Source organism: Mobula hypostoma, chromosome 4 (genome assembly GCF_963921235.1).
Source record: "Mobula hypostoma chromosome 4, sMobHyp1.1, whole genome shotgun sequence".
NCBI lineage: Eukaryota > Metazoa > Chordata > Chondrichthyes > Myliobatiformes > Myliobatidae > Mobula > Mobula hypostoma.
The window spans coordinates 170,176,854-170,197,590 of NC_086100.1; the positions used below are offsets into that span (position 1 = coordinate 170,176,854).

The window sequence follows — 20,737 nt, forward strand, 5'->3', positions numbered from 1 at the left end:
TCTTTCCTGTCAACTTTGGCCAGCTCCTCCCTCATGGGTCCATAGTCCTCTTTGTTCAACTGTAATAGTGACACTTCCGATTTTCCCTTCTCCCTCTCAAATTGTAGACTAAAACTTATCTTATTATGGTCACTACCTCCTAATGGTTCCTTTACCTCAAGTTCCCTTATCAAATCTGGCTCATTACACAACACTAAATCCAGAATTGCCTTCTCCCTGGTAGGCTCTAATACAAGCTGCTCTAAGAATCCATCTCTGAGGCATTCCACAAACTCCCTTTCTTGGGGTCCAGTACCAGCCTGATTTTCCCAGTCTCCCCGCACGTTGAAATCCCCCATAACAACCGTAGTATTACCTTTGCGACATGCCAATTTTAACTCTTGATTTAACTTGCATTCTATATCCAGGCTACTGTTTGGGGGCCTGTAGATAACTCCCATCAGGGTCTTTTTGCCCTTACATTTTCTCAGTTCTATTCATACTGACTCTACATCTCCTGATTCCATGTCCCCCCTCACAAGTGACTGAATTTCATTCCTCACCAACAGAGCCACCTCACCCCCTCTGCCAACCTGTTTGTCCTTTCAATAGGATGTATATCCCTGAATATTCATGTAGCCCCCCCCCCCCGCCCCCGGCCACCCTCAGGGTTGCTCAGCTCGCTGTCGTCTAGGGAAACAGCCTTGGCCCTGCCAAACTGGGTAATTAGTTTGTGTGGATGCTGTGTGAGGTACCCCACCCCGCCCAAATAACAGACAATACACCAAATGCAATTAAATGATATACAGTTTATAGATATTACTGGAACTATATAATTAAAAGAGAATAAAATATAAAAAGAAAATAAAAAGTGCCACACTTATCAAAGTTCAATCTCTTCGTGCACAAAAAAACCGTTGGAGTTCAAGGACCTTCTTCTTCACCCTGCGACCCCCTTGGACCACCTCAACCGGCCGCCTGGGACCAACAACAGTAGTCGACCAGACGCTCCCCACGAATCCGTCTCCGTCTCCTTGCCGAACGTCCCGCTCGGGGTCCGACCCCGTTAGCGGACTCACAGCACCTCGTCCATCCTCTGTCTCACTCTCCCACCTTCTGCCCCTAAAACCCCCTCACAAACAGTATCTTCAAATACACCAAAACCATAACTACTATCCCAATTGGTTAATAATGTATTTCTTATCACCCTCTAAACCACAACAAGCTGCTAGCGCAAACTTTCTCAGCGTTTAAGACAACAAAGCTGCATTCCCCAGATTAACATAACAAAGATGCCATTTTAATTAGCCTCCGCAGTAACATAAAGATCGAAACCCCCCTTACATTCATTTCCCAGCCTGGTCCTCTTGCAGCCATGTCTGCTATTCCCACAACATCATACTTGCCAATTTCCAACTGGGCCTTAAGCTCATCCACTTTATTTCTTATACTCCGTGCATTCATATATAATACTTTTAATCCATTTAAAGTAATACATTTACTCCCCTCATCTTTCACACTTAGCTACGCTCTCCGATCTCTTCCTGAGCTTTCTGCCCCGTTAATTCTGTTGTCTTTCTTAACTTTTCTTATTCTCTCTTTCCCTTTAACTCCATCCTTATATTTCCAGTTCATTCACCCCCCCCACTACTTAGTTTAAACACACCCGAGTAGCAGTGGCAAACCTGCCTGCCAGAACACTGGTCCCCCGCCTGTTAAGGTGCAACCCGTCCCTTCTGTACAATTCATCCTTACCCCAAAACAGATCCCAGTGGTCCAAGAATCTAAATCCCTGCCTCCCGCACCAGCTCCTCAGCCACACATTCAGATCCCCTATCCCCCTGTTCCTGTTCTCTCCAGCACAAGGGACTGGAAGCAAACCAGAGATAACCACCCTGGAGGTCCTGCTTTTCAGCCTTCTTCCGAGTTCTCTGAAGTCACGCTGCAGAATTTCTTTCCTCATCCTCCCGACGTCATTTGTGCCGACATGCACCACCACTTCCGGCTGTTCACCTTCACCCTTGAGGATGCCCTGTAATCGGTCTGTGACGTCCTGGTTCTGGTCTTGAGAGTAATTCTGTATTCTGTCTTCCCTTCCACCAGGTACAGTAGACACTCCATCTTTAAGAGGCAGAATTCAAGCCCAGCCAAACCCTGAACAGGTATGTACATCCCAGCTCTCCAGGCTTGATTCCTACCTCCCCCTCCAAGCATACTACCACCAAAAGCCACTACTCATTGAGATGTTTCATGGTGGATGTGACTTAGGATTTATGGCACAGGTGCACACACAACCTTTGCTGATGTTGCCAGCACTGTATGTTGTCTTGTTTGCTTCGCCCATACAATATGTACATTCTCCACTCTGCCTGTCTGTGGAGTTGGCAGGAACAAAGCAAGATCCAACCTCTGGCAGGTCAGACACGTATCTACTCAAATTGGGGATGGAGGTGTTCCCCGTGTTATCCCTCGATCGAGGAACAGATCATGAAATTAGTACATGTGGGAGAGAGTAGACTGCAGGGAGGTGTGGACGAATGGAACTGAGGTGGTGGTCAGAGCCAGCATGGACTCAATTCGGGTCTCTTGTACAATAAGGAGGTATGAAAATATCAGAAGAGGATCTCAAACTGAGGTTACATTCCAGTACAGCTTACTTTGCTTCTCCAGAACAGTCGGTGAGAATGGCTCATGTTGTTTGCCAGTGCTGCACGGCAGGGGAGGGGCAGTGCCAGTGGTGTTCAGAGGGTATAACAGTGTCAGTGATCTACTGATCATTGCCAACATCTGGACATAGTGCACAAGGTATTTTATTGGCATGACTGGAGACGAGAACGGCCACTGCCTCTCCTAACATCTGTATGTTCACAGCAGGTGATTGGAGGACACCCTCCATCACGTTGTGTAACTCTACGATCAAACCAAATGAGACAAACTCAGACAGACCCGGCAGTTCAAAATCTGGCACCCATGAGGCACTGTGAACCATTGGTGGCAGAAATGTTCACCCTCAGTCTGTCACCTCGTGGCTTGGCATGTCCTCACTCTGCCATGCTGTCAAGCCAGGAGACCCGTGAGTGCAGATGAGTGAGCTAGGAGCAGCACTAGAGATGCTCAGGGATGTTGCTCTGTAGCTGAGTGAAGCAACACAGAACCGTGTACGGCTCAAATGGAACCAAGTGACCCCACCACCAATAGGTGATCAAATTAAGGTTCTGATGTCCCACCTCATCTGGTTGTGAATGATGCTGGACGAGGCCCCAAGGACATCCCCATCCTATGAAAGCTGGAGACGAGACTGAAGCACTCACAACCGTGTTCAGTCAGTCAGAAGTGCCGAGTGGAATGATCCATCCTGGTTCCTCCTAAGATCCCACCAGAACGTAAGTCAGTCTCCTGCTGAGAGACTGGATACGATGGAGGCTGAGTAAACAGATAACATCCTAGTTGTGGTACTAAAGATCTGCACTGTGGAACCAGCAAGTAACTCTTACTCAGTTATTTCAGTATGGTTATAGCACATTGGCATCTACCTTGTGTCTTGATCACAAATGACAGAACAAATTCCAGTCCAGCTACTTGTTGATCAGTCAACAAAATGATGAAAGGTCTCAATGACAGTGCTTTTAAGGGACAGATAAACCAAAGAGCTGAATTTACTGGACATGGGAGTGACTGTCTACAGATTCACTTTCAAAGACTCTTTACAACCCCTGTTCCCAGTATTGTTTTTAATTTGCACAGTTCATCTTTTAAACATTGGTTGTTTGTCAATTTTTATCTATTTATGTATACATTTTCATATAATTCTGTTGTATTTATTTTCATCCTTCACATTGAGCTCGTGCCAGGACTTTGAAAGAGCCCTCTGATTAGTCCCACTCCCCAGATCCTTCACTGAGTCCAGCAGTTTCTCCTGGTATGTCTCTACATTAATTCTGAAAATTGTTCAATCTGCTTCCAGTCAGTCCTTGTAGATCCCCTTTGTGGCTACGTGTTGAATGTAGATAAAATAATCCCACTGTCCTGCTTTATGCCTAAATCCTGCAGGTGAATGTATTCCCATTCTAAGTAGGTTCATCTGGCTGCTTTAGCAACACCATTGTAACAGTAGACCCTGTGACTAATTTTAATGGAATGCATACTGTATTGAATTAATCGGGAAATCATTCTTTCTGCCCTTCCAGGCGTTGCAAAATTTCCTGCAGCGACAGAGAATTGGTAGGATAGCCACTGCTGAGGAGGTGGCCCACCTCTCTGTGTACTTGGCATTGGATGAAGTGGCTGGCCAATGACATAACACTGAAAGAGCCAGGCAACGACAATGCTGATAAAATCACACCTGGTATACTGTCACCAGGGTACAGTGTACAGAGGTTTCCCCTCAGACTAAAGCCTGAAAAGTACCCTCACAACTCAATTCAGAGGGACTCCTGCACACTGCTGTAATGTATTTATGTTAACATAGAATCAGGAGGGCATTTAGAACATACATGAACAGATGAAGGAACTCATCAGGGCAAGTAGCATCTATATAACATGATAAGAGGCATAGATAGAGTGGACAAATTTGGTCCTCCAAATTCTGCAGACTAATGTATGGTCTATAATATAATCTCATTAATGTGGCCATGCCTTTCATATTTTCAGTTCCATTCATGCAGCCTCAGTAGACGAGCTGTGCAATCTGTCCTGTCTGTGCACTACTGGGACATTTTCCCCGACTAGTAATGCCACCCCAGCCCTTTAATCCCTCTCCTCTCCTGCTCTGTCATGTCTAAAACAAAGGAACCCTGGAACATTGATCTGCCACTTCTACTCCCCCTGCAACCCAGTCTTACTAATGGCTACAGTGTCACAATTTCACATGCTGATTCATGCTCTAAGCTCATCCATCATACTTTCAATACTCTGCATTGAAATATAGTAGGTTCTGGTTAATTTGACCATCGGTTAATTGGGGCACTGCTTATTTGGGACAACTCTTAAAGAACAAAAAATAATTGAGAAAATTGCCGTGGTTCCCTTTGCTTAATTGGGACAGGAGGCTGTGGCCGAGCAGACCACAGACCATGAGACCATAAGATATAGGAGCAGAATTAGGCCATTTGGCCCATCGAATCTGCTCTGCCATTTCATCATGGCTGATCCATTTCCCTCTCAGTCCCAATCTCCTGTCTTCTCCCCATAACCCTTCAAGAAAGGGAGTGGAGATAACTCAGAAAATTATTGACCAGTGAGTCTGACTTCAGTGTTGGGCAAGTTGTCGGAGAAGATCCTGGGAGGCAGGATTTATGAGCATTTGGAGAGACACAATCTGATTAGGGATAGTCAACACAGCTTTGTCAAGGGCAGGTCGAGCCTTACGAGCCTGATTGAATTCTTTGTGGATATAACAAAATACATTGATGAAGGTAGAGCAGTGGATGTAGTGTACATGGATTTCAGTAAGGCATTTGATAAGGTTCCCCAGGCAAGGCTCCTTCAGAAAGTAAGGAAGCATGGGATCCAAGGAGACCTTGCTTTGTGGATCCAGAATTGGCTTACCCACAGAAGGCAAATAGTGATCGTAGATGGTTCGTATTCTGCATGGAGGTCGGTGACCAGTGGTGTTCCACAGAGATCTGCTCTGGGACCCCTCCTCTTTGTGATTTTTATAAATGACCTGGACAAAGAAGTAGAAGGTTGGGTTAGTAAGTTAGCTGATGACACAAAGGTTGGGGGTGCTGTGGATAGTCTGGAGAGTTGTCAGAGGTTACAGCGGCACATGGATAGGATGCAGAACTGGGTTGAGAAGTGGCAGATGGAGTTCAACCCAGATAAATGTGAAGTGGTTTATTTCGGTAGGTCAAATTTGAAGACAGAATATAATATTAATGGTAAGACCTTTGGCAATGTGAAGGATCTGAGCGATCTTGGGGTCCGTGTCCATAGGACACTCAAAGCTGCTGCGCAGGTTGACAGTGTTGTTAAGAAAGGTATATGGTGTGTTGGCATTCATCAACCACAGGATTGAGTTCAAGAGCTGTGAGGTAATGTTAGAGCTATACAAGACCTTGATCAGACCCTACTTGCAGTACTTTGTTCAGTTCTGGTCACCTCACTACAGGAAGGATGTGAATACTATAGAGAGAGTGCAGAGGAGACTTACAAGGTTGTTGCCTGGATTGGGGAGCATGGCGTACGAGAATAGATTGAGTGTACTTGGCCTTTACTCCTTGGAGTGATGGAGGAGGAGAGGTGACCTGATAGAGGTGTATAAGATGATGAAGAGGCATTGATCACATGGATAGGCAGAGGCTTTTCTTTCTTTTCTTTTTCAATCTTTTTATTAATTTCATAGAATGAAAACATAACAAAACAAAAATACAAGTAGTAGGAGATACATAGTTACATTTAAAATGAGTAATTGTAAAAATTAACAAAGCTCCCAATCGTGCAGAATAATAGTGAATAATACAAAGCAAAAAAAAAACTGAAGAAAAATCATGAAAAAGAAAAAAAAAAGAAAAAAAAACAAACCCCATCTCCAAAAAACCTAAACTAAACAGAATTAGTCAACTAAACTAAAAGACTTGGGCAATACTAACAACTTGAAAATGGGAAAGAAGAAAACCTTATTGTCGACGACTCCATTCCTCTCAACCAACAGTACAGAGAAATAAAACAAGTTTGGAAATGGTCAAATTACATCAAATGAAAATGCTGAATGAATGGCCTCCCAAGTTTTTTCAAATCTAATGGAAGGGTCATAAACCGTACTTCTAATTTTTTTCCAAATTCAAATATACCATAGTTTGTGAAAACCAATGAAATACCGTAGGAGGGTTAATCTCTTTCCAATTCAGCAAAATTGATCTTCTAGCCATTAGAGTAAGAAATGCAATCATCCTACGTGCTGAAGAGGTTAGATAATTTGAATCTATCGTTGGTAATCCAAAGATAGCAGTAATTGGATGAGGTTGTAAGTCTATATTCAAAACCGTTGAAATAATGTCAAAAATGTCATTCCAATATGTTTCCAACAAAGGACATGACCAAAACATGTGAGTTAAAGAAGCTATCTCAGAATGACATCTGTCACATATTGGATTAATATAAGAATAATAACAAGATAGTTTATCTTTGGACATATGAGCCCGGTGCACTACTTTAAACTGTATCAACACATGTTTAGCACATATAGAGGATAAATTAACCAATTGAAGAATTTTTCCCATTTTTCAATCGGTATAATAATGCTAAGTTCACTTTCCCAGTCAGCTTTAATTTTATTGGAAACATCAGGACATAAATTCATAATTATATATAATTGCTACAACACTTTTCTGAGAGAGATTTAAATCTAAAATTTTTTCCAAAGTGTCCATTGGATTGTAAAATCCGAGTGATATGGAGAGGTATAAAATTCTTGAAAGGTTTTGTTTATCCCAACATGATCAACTGTGAAAGTATCATCGTGTTTACGAATCTTAGTAATTTGACGTTTAACGGAATCAAATTTCAATTGATTAGCCAATAATTTACCTGATTTATCACTATGATTATAAAAATCACTTCTAGTTCTCATTAATTGATTTTCAATCGAGGATGTTAATAATAAGCTATGTTCCAATTGAAGTTCAACTCTGTGCTTGTATAGTTCCTTACTGGGAGAAATAGCATATTTTTTATCAATTTCTTTAATTTTATCAACCAACAAGAGTATTTCATTGTTAACACGTTTTTTCAAACCAGCCGAATAGGAAATAATCTGACCACGGATATAAGCTTTAAAAGCGTCCCAAACAGTTCCATTGGAAACTTCTTCCGTAGTATTAGTTGAAAAGAAGAAATCAATCTGATCCTTTATAAACTTGACAAAGTCCGAGTCTTGAAGTAAAATAGGGTTAAATCGCCATTGTCTATTAGTAGAAGAAGTATCCATTAACTTGATAGAAAGTTTCATTGGAGCATGATCTGAAATGGCGATAATGTCGTAATTACAATCAACTACAGATGGGATTAATCGAGTCAATAAAAAAATAGTCAATTCTGGAATAAGAACGATGAACATGTGAAAAAAAAGAGAATTCTTTGTCGTTTGGATGTAGAAATCTCCAAATTTCTGAAATCCCAGAATCAAACATAAAAGAGTTAATAAGAGTAGCCGACTTATTCGGTAACGCCGGACTACCTATGGATCTGTCCAACATGGGATTTAAACATAAGTTAAAATCACCGCCCATTATCAGCACATACTCATTTAAGTTAGGAAAGGAAGTGAATAGGTGTTTAAAAAATTCAAGATAATCCACATTCGGAGCGTAAACATTAACCGTAGCAACCTTTTTATTAAAAAGTACCCCACTGATTAACAAAAATCTGCCATTAGGATCTGAGATAATGTCTTGATGAATAAATGTAATTGAGGGATCTATAAAAATTGAAACGCCTTTAATTTTGGCTTGAGCGTTTGAATGGTATTGTTAATCTTTCCAAAACTTAAAGAAGCGTTGATTATCCTCTTTCCTTACATGAGTTTCTTGTGCAAAAATAATATGAGCATTCAGTCTTTGGAATACTTTGAAAATCTTTTTCGGTTTAATTGGATGGTCTAAACCATTTGTATTCCAAGAGACAAAATTAATAATGTGAACCATAATGTGAGATTAACCCTTTGGTAAGTAAAGGGTTAACCATAATGTAAACTCATGAAATCGGAAGAGAAATACATGATCAGAGAGGAACCGGAAATCTCGACAATGCGGACATCTTTGTAGTTCTAAATCAGCCGAATAGAAAAAATTAAAAAAGAAAGAGACTACCCCACCCACCAACCCCAAGACCCCCGAACTAAGCCAGAGAAGGCTGAAGAAAGCACTAACTAACACTAACTCTAACCCCATTTCTGCAGGAGGCAACTCCAAAGATATATGTTATATAGATGATCCCCCGGAAACTGATATATATAAAAAATAAACACTATAGTAAAATAATCTACATAGTATAATTACTAAAATATATAAATAAAAAAAAGTTAGTATCAATACGTATGATTAGTTAATTATAAATGAGTAAGTAAAATATCGCTTCCAGAAAAGAAAAGGGAGGAGATTATGCAAAATGAAAGACAGATCGCCATTTTAATTATACGGAAACCAAAAATAAACAACATATAACTAAAAATGATCGTCAGATCAAATCATTAGTAATAATAATGAAAAACAAAAAGTTAAAGAAAAAATTAACTAAAGGAAAATGATGTTATTCACAAGAAATAAGTATTCTATATAGGTTATAGAATAATAACTATAGTAGTAAGCACAAAACACAAGTCTTGAGCTTATAAAAAGCCTTCATCGTACGGTGGTAGAAGGTTTGTTTCAAGAAAAACACCAGAAAAAAAAAGCTGGTGCAGAAAGCACCGGGCATTAATTAAAGAAGGGTATCTGTGTCAGATGGGTAGTTGTCATCCAAAAAGCTTTGAGCGTCGGTTATGGAATGGAAGACACGACGAGATCCATCAGAAAGAGAAATTCTGAGACGTGCAGAATACAAAAGTGCTGGTTTAAGATTATTTTGATAACATTCCGACATTAGATGTTTAAAAGTCAGTCTTCATCACTTCGGGACTATAATCTTGAACTATCCTGAAGGAATGCTGGCGATACTTGATCATCCCTTGTCGACGAGCGGTCTGGAGAAGCTGTTCTTTAACATTGACTTAATGGAAATGAAGAATAACTGGTCTAGGTTTGGATACAGCCGATGCTGACTTTATCCACGGTATACAATGGGCACGATCAAGTAATGGAGGGTCGTTGGGAAAAACTGAACTGAACGTATCCTTTAAAAGTTGAGCAAAGAATATTGCAGGGTCTCCAGTCTCAACATCCTCGGACAAGCCAATTAAGCGTAAGTTTTGTCTTCTCAATCAATTTTCAAGATCGATAACTTTGGATTTAAGGTGTTGCAGTTGCTTAGTAGTCGAAGCTAAATTCTTCTCTAAGTTCTCAACTTTTGAATCCGTCTTCTGAGACTTAGTATCCAGTTCAGAAATTTTACCTCCATGTTTTTGAACTTCGCAATCCAGAGATTTCAAAGATTCCGTGAATGTGAATGTCTTAATGTCTTCATTAAGACTTTGGCGATGTTGTTCAAGTTGAGCAGATAAACTTTCGGATAATTTTTGCTGATGTTCCTCGAGTTTTTCCTCCAGACACTTCATTATAACCTCGTAAGTTGATTCGGTTTGTTTGAAATTACCTTTCTTTTTTCCTCCTTTCCCGTCGGAGTCTTTCCCATCTTTGGCTTTGGATCTTGTACTCATTTCTTTAAACTCCAGAGTTGCAATTTACGAAGAATTCAGTAAAATCAATGAATCAGTAACATAGAATAAATCTTCTGGTGTAGATAGAATTAATTAGATCAAGGAGATCATAGGTTAAAAAGGATAACGGGAATGGAGTGAAGCCAGAGACGACCTCACTCCATGACCGCTCCCTGCAGAATCCCAGGCAGAGGCTTTTTCCCAGGGCTGAAATGGCTAACACAAGGGGACAGTTTTAAAGTGCTTGGAAATAGGTACTGTACTGAGGGGATGTCGGGGTAAGTTTTTCACATAGAGAGTGGTGGGTGTGTGGAATGCACTGCCGGCGGCGGTGGTGGAAGCGGATACAATAGGTCTTTTAAAAGCCTCTTAGATAGGGAACGGAGCTTAGAAAAATAGAGGGCTATGCACTAGGGAAATTTTTGGCGGTTTCTAGAGTAGGTTACATGGTCGGTACAACACTGTGGGCCGAAGGGCCTGTAATGTGCTGTAGGTTACTATGTTCTATGTTTAGCCACTCCTGTTTGTAATGACCTTAGCTGCAGAGTTACTCTACACACTCATCTTTCTAAATGATACCTAATCATGTTGTTTCACCTCAAGTGTAAAATCGGAAACGAACAGGCAGTGCCACAGGCAGCAGCCTGATTATCAGTCCTGCCATCCACCCTTACCATCTCCCACAACGTCTTTCAATTACAGCAGGTTTATGCCACACTGCTGTACCCCATCATTGCTTACTCTGGATAAATATTAGGAATTAATACACAGTTGTATAGTACTGTAGTACTGTTGGTAGTGTTCTAATTTGTTCTGTATTACATTTAAATACCTAACTTGTTAGTCAGTTTATCTTGTTTTATATCTTTTTAACTATTTCCCTGAAACTTCAGCAAATTGTGGCAGCCGCTAAATTGGACCAAAATGTATGTGTCCCAATTAATCAGAATCCACTTTAGGTGCAACTCAGAACGTTATTCCCACCACATTGAACATTTTGGTTCCAGTCTTTGTACTTAGGCTTAGCAATATCTGTCTCCATATCCATTCCACTGTTTGCACTGGCACTTTGGTTCCCAACCTCCTGCAACCTTAGTTTAAAACCCCCAGAGCAGCACCAGCAACCCTTCTCGCAAGGATGTTAGTCCCCTTTCAGTCCCCATTTGGCTTCATTTAACAGTTGTACAATAATATTGATCATTATGGATACCACTCATCACATTAGACAGGCTATTAATTTGCTTTCAATTGCTTAGCTGACCATCTGTCTCCCCTGCTTCCCAAGGGCTGTGTGTATGGACTATCTGCTCATATGCCCTAATCAGAATTGAAAGAGCTGTGAGATAACACAAACATCAGCAGCGCGGAACAGGAAAATGGAGTCAGTTCATATCATAAGGTTCATTTATTATCAATGCATGTATCCATATACAATTCTGAAATTGGTCGTCTCCAGATAGCCACGAGACAAAGAAAGAACGTGAAAGTCGTTCAGAGAGAAACACCAACCCATCCCCACCTTGCACAAAACAGAACAGCATCCCCGATCATCAACCCCCAAAGCCCCCCTCCCTCTGCAGAAAACAGAACAGCAACATCGAACCCCAAACAGCCCCTCCTGTTGTGCAAGGGGAGAGTGTCTGGGGGTTGATGTTCTGTTGTGTTCCGTTAGTTGGTGGGGTGGGGCCAGATAGAAAGAGGGTGAAAGTACAAAGAAGTTAGGAGATGATGGAGCCGGAAGCTGGGAATAGGAGTGAACACACTGGAGGATGAGGGTGGAGAATGGATACGGAGGGGCAGATGCTCAGAGTCTGCAGTTCTGGTGTCGACATAATGCTTACGCTGTTTATTTGTATTCGCAGTCTGCCTATGTGACGGGAAAAGAATTTATCATCGATGGAGGCTGGAGCTTGTGATTAGTGAATGCAAAAATGGTGCACATAACAGATTATCGGATTCATCATTAATTGACCACATGATTTGAGAACTGATTATGTATGTGTTGCAGCCTCTCTCCAACATTGTAAATCAGTATATTGTGTCCCTCCTGACACTGAATCACCTTCCCTCCTGGTCCTGATCATGTCTCCAGTTTAACATGCGTGTCCTTCTAAGGATGTATCCACCTTAACTTTGACCCACAGCACTCTCCTTGGTACCAGACCTGCCCAGTCATAGCCAGTCTACTTTTACAGGTCCGTTCCATCCTAGAATAGATCCCAGGGCCTCAGGAATCTGAAGCCTTCTCCTGCACCAAGTCTCTATCCTTATCAGGCACTCCAACCCTACTTCTGTAATGAACTGCTGCTCAGAGCCGTACAGAACAGAAACATGCCCATCATGTCCAAACGTCAAGTATTCATATGTACCGATTCCATTTTCCAGCACCTGATCTGGGCCTTGATGATTCATATGCTTGGCTGGACACTCTTTAAGTGTTGTAAGAACCTCTGCCTCCATCACCCATGCTGCCACATGTCTCAGGTCAGTGCTCTCGCCTGCATTTGGGGTGAGTGATGTGGTCACTGACTCAATACTCAGGGACAGGATGCTTCAGCTATTTTTCCTTCAGCAGTAGGAGCTGGCAAGATGAGCAGGAGCACCCCCCCCCCCCACCGCCCCATGGCATGGGCACAGAGACTTACCTAAAGGCTGTACTTCATCACAGTCTCAACCGTGGGTCTGTTTGACATCACATCGTGTTTTCTCACAGCCCGTCCCATCACCCATTCGTTCAGGAGCAGCACGAGCAACTGGTTGGAAATATCACAAGTGACATGTTGGATTGTGAGAAGAAGTGGACAGTGATGGTTGTCAGTGTTGTGCTCCGCAAGAAACCTAACATCTCTCTGTGGCCCTTGCAGTTGAACTCTTTGCTCTTAATGCAGCTTTCAGAGCACCATTAGTGTGACCCGAAATACTGTTCCGTTCCAAAAGCACATTGTGAATCTCTTCTGCTCCTTTATGTCACTGGCTCCACCACTTCTGTCAACTTCCTTTCTCGCCTGTGAAGCTTTAATTTATCTACCATTTAAACACAATGCAATTTACAGCCCCACCAAGAGAATGCCACAGAATGTAGAGTAAAGAAAAGTTATTACTGAAATAAAGCTGTTTCCTGTCCTTGATACTGCATGAGTCATCAGAAAATGTGCAGACTTGTTTGTTCTTCTTGGAGAGAAGGCTACATGGAGATTGTAAGTGGGAATATTGTTAAGGAAATAAGTAAACCAGTCACTGACAGTTCAAAGACATGTAAGAGAAGCGTCAAAGAGCTGTCCTGTGATTTACGATATTGAGAATGATGGAATAAATGCTTGGTTGAGCTTGGCATTCATTTATTATTCTCACATGTATCAAGCTACAATAAAAACTTTATCTTGCATACAGATGAGACAGGTCAAATTATTGCTTAATGCATTGAGCAGGCCTCAGTTACCTTAAGGGTGTGCTAATAAAATAAACCAGTAAGTATTATTTTTCTAGGTGTTCATGAGAATTTACCTGAGAGTTCATGTGAACAGCATCTCTCTCTCCAATGAATGACAAAGTGGACGTTTCAAGATTCAAGATTGCTTAATGTTATTTCCAGCACACAAGTGTAAAGGAGAACAAAATAATTGTTACTCTGGATCCAAAGTAGCACCAAAAAAAACACAGTAAGATAAATAACACGAACTCCAACTGCCTCTTACAAAAATTTGAGAAGAAATTAATACCTGCTTATTTTGACTATCACAGGCTTGGTTATCATTTTACTCCGAACCTGCTGCACCAGTCCAACCAGCCTAGTTTTCCCATGCTGGTGTTTAAAGTTCCCATTTACGTACGTGACACTTCTGCTGTTGATGTCCTCACTAATTTTCAATCCTTTGCCCCTGGCTGCCTCATTTTTACAAAGGATGTCCGGTTCCTATACACTTTTATCCCCCGTCAAGAAGGCCTTAAAGCTCTCTGCTGCTTTCTCAATAAAAGGACCAATCAGCTGCCCTCCACCACCACCCTCCTGTGTCTGGCAGAACTTGTCCTCACCCCTCAACAATGTTTCCTTTGGCTCCTCTCACTTCTGCCAGACTCAAGGGGTAACCAAGGGCTTCAGCTATGACTGCCTTCTCGGCATAAGAACAGAATGAGGCCATTCCACCCATCAAATCTGCTCCGACATTTGATCATGCTGATTCACTCTCCCTTTCAACCTCATTCTTCTTCCTTCTCCATGTACCTTTGACACCCTGACTAATCAAGAACCTATCAACCTCTGCTTTGAATATACCTCCACAGTTGCTTGTGGCAATGAATTCCACAAATTCACATCTCTTTTTTTAAAGGAAACAAAAGAGCCTTTCTGTTCTAAAGGCTCTGTGGCTGACGTACCTTCCTTGTGATTGTATCTATGTGTTGGGCCCAGAGCAAGTTATCTGAGAGGTCATCACCCAGGAATTCAAAGCTAGCTTGTTGGTTTTGTTGATGTTAAGTATGAAGTTGTTATTGTGGCACCACTCACCAGATGATCTGTCTCACTCCTGTACAGTGACTCATCAACACCTGTGATTCAACTAAAAACCTGGGGCTAGGGAGAGGCAATATTATGCAGACAGTAGAACACTTCGCTATTCATGTTCTAAACTTCTGAAGTTCAAACATGCAGAATAAATACTGCCGTAACAAATGGGCTCAAAGCTATATAAATGCAATAGCAATCTTAAGACTGTTTGACGATTCACCTTAACTGACCTTCCAGAATGTTGCTACAGCATCGCGAGTGTCGTGGAGGCCTCCAGTCCGCCAACAAAATGGCACTGGAGAGAACTTCTGGCAAGACTGATGTGTTGGGGTTGAGACCTCCCCTCTCTACTCTCCTTTTGACCAATGTATAATCGCTTGAGAAGAAGTTAGATAAAGGGGATGCAGTGGATGTTGTGTATTTGGACTATCTGAAGGCCTTTGACAAAGTGCCACGTATGAGGTTGCTTACCAAGTTGAGAGCTTTATGGTATTATTGGAAAGATACTAAGATGGTTAGAGCATTGGCTGACTGGTAGGAGGCAGTGAGTGGGAATAAAAGGATCCTTTTCTGGTTGGCTGCCAGTGACTAGTGGTGCTCCGCAGGGGTTGGTGTTGGGACCACTTCTTTTTATGCTGTATACAAATGATTTAGATAATGGAATAGATGGCTTTTGTTGCCAAGTTTGCAGATGATACAAAAATTAGTGGAGGGGTAGGTAGGATGCAGAAGGACTTAGATTAGGAGAATGGGCAAGAAAGTGGCAAATGAAATACAATGTTGGAAAATGCATGGTCATGTACTTTGGTAGTAGAAGTAAATGTGTGGACTATTTTCTAAACGGGGAGAAAATCCAGGAATCTGAGATGCAGAGGAACTTGGGAGTCCTTGTGCAGAACACTCTGAAGGTTAACTTGTAGGTTGAGTCAGTGAGGAAGGCAAATACCGTGTTAGCTTTCATTTCAAGGGGTCTAGAATACAAGAGCAGGGATGTGATGCTGAGGCTTTATAAGGCACTAGTGAGGCTTCACCTTGAGTATTGTGAACAGTTTTGTGCCCCTCATCTTAGAAAAGTTGTGTTGGCATTGGAGAGGGTCCAGAGGATGTTCACGAGGATGATTCCAAAAATGAAAGGGTTATCATACCAGGAACGTTTGATGGCTCTGGGTCTGTTCTCACTGGAATTCAGAAGGATGAGGGGGGATCTCATTGAAACCTTTCAAATTTTGAAAGGCCTAGACAGAGTAGATGTGGAAAGGATATTTCCCATGGTGGGAGAGTCTAGGACAAGAGTGCACAACCTCAGGATAGAGGGGTGCCCTTTCTAAACAGGGGTGTGGAGAAATTTCTTTAGCCAAAGGGTGGTGAACTTCTGGAATTTGTTGCCACATGCAGCTGTGGAGGCCAGGTCGTTGGGTGTATTTAAGGCAGAGATTGATAGGTTCTTGATTGGATATGGCATCAAAGCTTATGTGGTGAAGGCCAGGAACTGGGGTCGAGGAGGAGATAGAAAAAAGGATCAGCCATGATTGAATGGCGGTGCAGACTCGATGAGCCAGATGGCCTATTTCTGCTCCTATGTCTTATGGCCTTAAGTAAAAGACTAAAGAGCAACAGTGCTGTATCGGAGGGACATAAGGGACAGCTGTGTAGTCTGTTTCAGGGAGACATGCCTTACCCCAACTCAGTGTTCCAGCCATTAGACCATAAAACCATAAGAGATAGCAGGATTAGGCCAATCAACCTATTGAGTCTGCTCCTTCATTCCATCAGAGCTGATTTATAATCCCTCTCAACCCCATTTTCCTGCTTTCTCCCCCATAATCCTTATGTCACCAGGTTCAGACATGGCCCAAGTGCGGAGTGAGAGACAGTGAAACGGGTCGACACTTCACAGACTCTAATGCGAACAGTGTTAAAGTGGAAGGAAAAAAATAAACGCTAGGCCAAATAGGGCTGCTAACTAATATTCTCAAATCTACACTGTAGCTGAAAAGAACAACTAAAATATTAAATGAATACCGCTAGTCTTCAGAGTCAGTCAGTTCAAAAGTCCAATTTCTCAGGGAAGGCCGAAAGCAAACAGGCAGCGAAGCATTGATGTGTTCTGTCCAAGTCTCGACAAGCACTACGATGACAAGTATAGAGTTAAATACTATCACAATGAAATAATAATTAGCTGACGTGCATATTCACAAGCGCAATTGCCATGAATCAAGAAGCTATCCACCTCTGCTTTAAATATACTCAATGACTTGCACTTCACAACTTATTGTGGCAATGTGTTCCACAGATCTACCATCCTCTGGTTAAAGGAATTCCTTCTCATCTCTGTTCTAAAGGGATGTCCTTCTATTCTGGGGCTGTGCCCTCTGGTCCTAGACTCCCCTGCTATAGGGAGCATGCTCTCCATATCCAGTCTATCAAGGCCTTTCCATATTCGATAGTTTTCAATGAGACTCCCCCTCATTTTTCTAAACTCCAGTGAATACAGTCCCAGAGACATCAAATGTTCCTCATATATTAACTCTTTTATTCCCGGAATAATTCTCATGAACGTCCTCTGGACTTCTCAATGCCATTGTATGAACAATGTCAAAGAGTCAAATGGTCAATAAAATGGTGGTGCTCAGACATGGCACTCTTGTCCCATTTCTGCTCTCCCAATGTGGGATGTCAATGGTCAAGTGACAACTGTTGTACCTACTATGAGAGTTCTACACTGTCATTCTGACTGCAGTCTACATATCACCTCAAGCAGATGTAAGGATAAAACAATGTACCATGAGTCTTTTCTCATCATCACTGGAGACTTTATGCAGTCCAGCTTGAAGAAATCTCCCATCAATATGTCACCTTCAACATCAGAGGACTAAACACACTGGATCATTGCTTTAGCACCATCAGAAACACCCATCACTTCATCCCTTACCTGTGATTTTGTAAGTCCAGTTGAGCTTCTACCTACCTACACGTAGAGACCAAGGACCGCAGCACCAGAGGTGAGGACCATGAAGAGTTGGTCACAAGGGGCAGAGTAATGAATGCAGGACTGCTTTGATTCAGTGCATATTCAAGGTTCATAGAGTCATCAGAAGACTACCGCACAAAGTCATCAAAGACTACCCTTTGGCCCACCTAGTCCATGCTGAACTATTGTTTTGCCTGGTTCCATAGACCTGTTGCCAGACCTTAACCCTCCATATCACTCCCATCCATGTTCTGTACCTATACTAATTTCTCTTAAATGCTGAAATTGTACCTGCGCCTATTCTTTCTGCTGACAACTTGTTCTACACATTCAATGCCCACTGAGTGAAGAGGTTCCCCCTCATGTTCCCATTAAACACTTCACTTGTCACCCTTAACCCATGACCTCTAGTTGTTGTCTCACCCAGCCTCAGTGGAAAAATGCAAACAACAGGAATTCTGCAGATGCTGGAAATTCAAGCAACACACATCAAAGTTGCTGGTGAACGCAGCAGGCCATGCAGCATCTCTAGGAAGAGGTACAGTCGACGTTTCAGGCCGAGACCCTTCGTCAGGACTAACTGAAGGAAGAGTTAGTAAGAGATTTGAAAGTGGGAGGGGGAGGGGGAGATCCAAAATGATAGGAGAAGACAGGAGGAGGAGGGATGGAGCCAAGAGCTGGACAGGTGATTGGCAAAGGGGATATGAGAGGATCATGGGACAGGAGGCCCAGGGAGAAAGACAAGGGTGGGGGGGAACCCAGAGGATGGGCAAGGGGTATAGTCAGAGGGACAGAGGGAGAAAAAGGAATCAGTTCCCCTCTACCACCACTCTGCTCCGTCTAGCGGAATTAGTCCTTACTCTTAATAATTTCTCCTTTGGCTCCTCCCACTTCCTCCAAACTAAAGGTGTAGCCATGGGCAACCATATGGGTCCTAGCTATGCCTGCCTTTTTGTTGGCTTTGTGGAACAATCTATGTTCCGTACCTATTCTGGTATCTGTCCCCCACTTTTCCTTTGCTACATCGACGACTGCATTGGCGCTGCTTCCTGCACGCATGCTGAGCTCGTTGACTTTATTAACTTTGCCTCCAACTTTCACCCTGCCCTCAAGTTTACCTGGTCCATTTCCGACACCTCCCTCCCCTTTCTAGATCTTTCTGTCTCTATCTCTGGAGACAGCTTATCCACTGATGTCTACTATAAGCCTACTGACTCTCACAGCTACCTGGACTATTCCTCTTCTCACCCTGTCTCTTGCAAAAATGCCATCCCCTTCTCGCAATTCCTCCGTCTCTGCCGCATCTGCTCTCAGGATGAGGCTTTTCATTCCAGGATGAGGGAGATGTCCTCCTTTTTTAAAGAAAGGGGCTTCCCTTCCTCCACCATCAACTCTGCTCTCAAACGCATCTCCCCCATTTCACGCACATCTGCTCTCACTCCATTCCCCCGCTACCCCACTAGGAATAGGGTTCCCCTGGTCCTCACCTACCACCCCACCAGCCTCCGGGTCCAACGTATTATTCTCCGTAACTTCCGCCACCTCCAACGGGATCCCACCACTAAGCACATCTTTCCCTCCCCCCTCTCTCTGCTTTTCGCAGGGATCGTTCCCTACGCGACTCCCTTGTCCATTCGTCCCCCCCATCCCTCCCCACTGAACTCCCTCCTGGCACTTATCCTTGTAAGCGGAACAAGTGCTACACATGCCCTTACACTTCCTCCCTTACCACCATTCAGGGCCCCAGACAGTCCTTCCAGGTGAGGCGACACTTCACCTGTGAGTCGGCTGGGGTGATATACTGCGTCCGGTGCTCCCGATGTGGCCTTTCATATATTGGTGAGACCCGACGCAGACTGGGAGACCGCTTTGCTGAACACCTACGCTCTGTCCGCCAGAGAAAGCAGGATCTCCCAGTGGCCACACATTTTAATTCCACATCCCATTCCCATTCTGACATGTCTATCCACGGCCTCCTCTACAGTAAAGATGAAGCCACACTCAGGTTGGAGGAACAACACCTTATATTCCGTCTGGGTAGCCTCCAACCTGATGGCAAGAACATTGACTTGTCTAATTTCTGCTAATGCCCCACCTCCCCCTCGTACCCCATCCGTTATTTATTTTTATACACACATTCTTTCTCTCACTCTCTTTTTTCTCCCTCTGTCCCTCTGACTATACCCCTTGCCCATCCTCTGGGTTCCCTCCCACCCTTTTCTTTCTCCCTGGGCCTCCTGTCCCATGATCCTCTCATGTCCCCTTTGCCTATCACCTGTCCAGCTCTTGGCTCCATCCCTCCCCCTCCTGTCTTCTCCTATCATTTTGGATCCCCCCCTCCCCCTCCCACTTTCAAACCTCTTACTAACTCTTCCTTCAGTTAGTCCTGATGAAGGGTCTCGGCCTGAAACGTTGACTGTACCTCTTCCTAGAGATGCTGCCTGGCCTGCTGTGTTCACCAGCAACTTTGATGTGTGCTGCTCAGTGGAAAAAGTCTGTTTGCACTTACCCCATCTATACCCTCATAATTTTGTATATTTCTATCAAATCTCCACTCATTCTCCTACAGCTCCTGGGAATAAAGTTCTAATCCATTCAACCTTTCCCTATAATTCAGCCCCTCAAGTCCTAGCAACATCCTTATAAATTTTCTCTGCACTCTTTCAATCTTATTGATATCTTTCCTGCAAGGAGACAGCCAGGACTGTACACAACACTCCAAATTAGCCTTCACCACTGTCTTATACAACTTCAACATAACATCACAACTCCTCTTCTCAATACTTTGATTTATGAAAGCCATCATGCCAAAAACTCTTCTTACAACCCTATCTACCTGTGACACCACTTGCAAGGAATTATAGATCTGTATTCCCATATCCCTCTGTCCTACCACACTCCTCAGTGCCCTACAACTCACCTTGCAATTCCTACTCTAGTTAGTCTTTCCAAAGCGTAACACCTCGTACTT

At 43.0% G+C, this 20,737-nt stretch overlaps 1 protein-coding gene and 1 long non-coding RNA gene across 2 annotated transcripts in view; one reads left to right on the forward strand and one right to left on the reverse strand.

Moving 5' to 3' along the window:
- The window catches only part of bdh2 (3-hydroxybutyrate dehydrogenase, type 2), a 94,888-nt gene extending 82,681 nt beyond the window's left edge, over positions 1–12,207 (forward strand). The window contains 3 exon segments of the mRNA XM_063046973.1: positions 2,083–2,141; positions 4,167–4,259; positions 12,154–12,207. Of these exon segments, the coding sequence (XP_062903043.1) occupies positions 2,083–2,141; positions 4,167–4,259; positions 12,154–12,207 (206 nt within the window).
- LOC134345780 (uncharacterized) lies at positions 7,928–14,041 on the reverse strand. The gene is made up of 3 exons (XR_010017765.1): positions 14,011–14,041; positions 12,937–13,044; positions 7,928–7,938 (listed from the first exon to the last, which is right to left on the reverse strand). It is a non-coding gene; the product is annotated as an uncharacterized LOC134345780 (long non-coding RNA).
- Between the last annotated feature and the right edge of the window lie 6,696 nt (positions 14,042–20,737).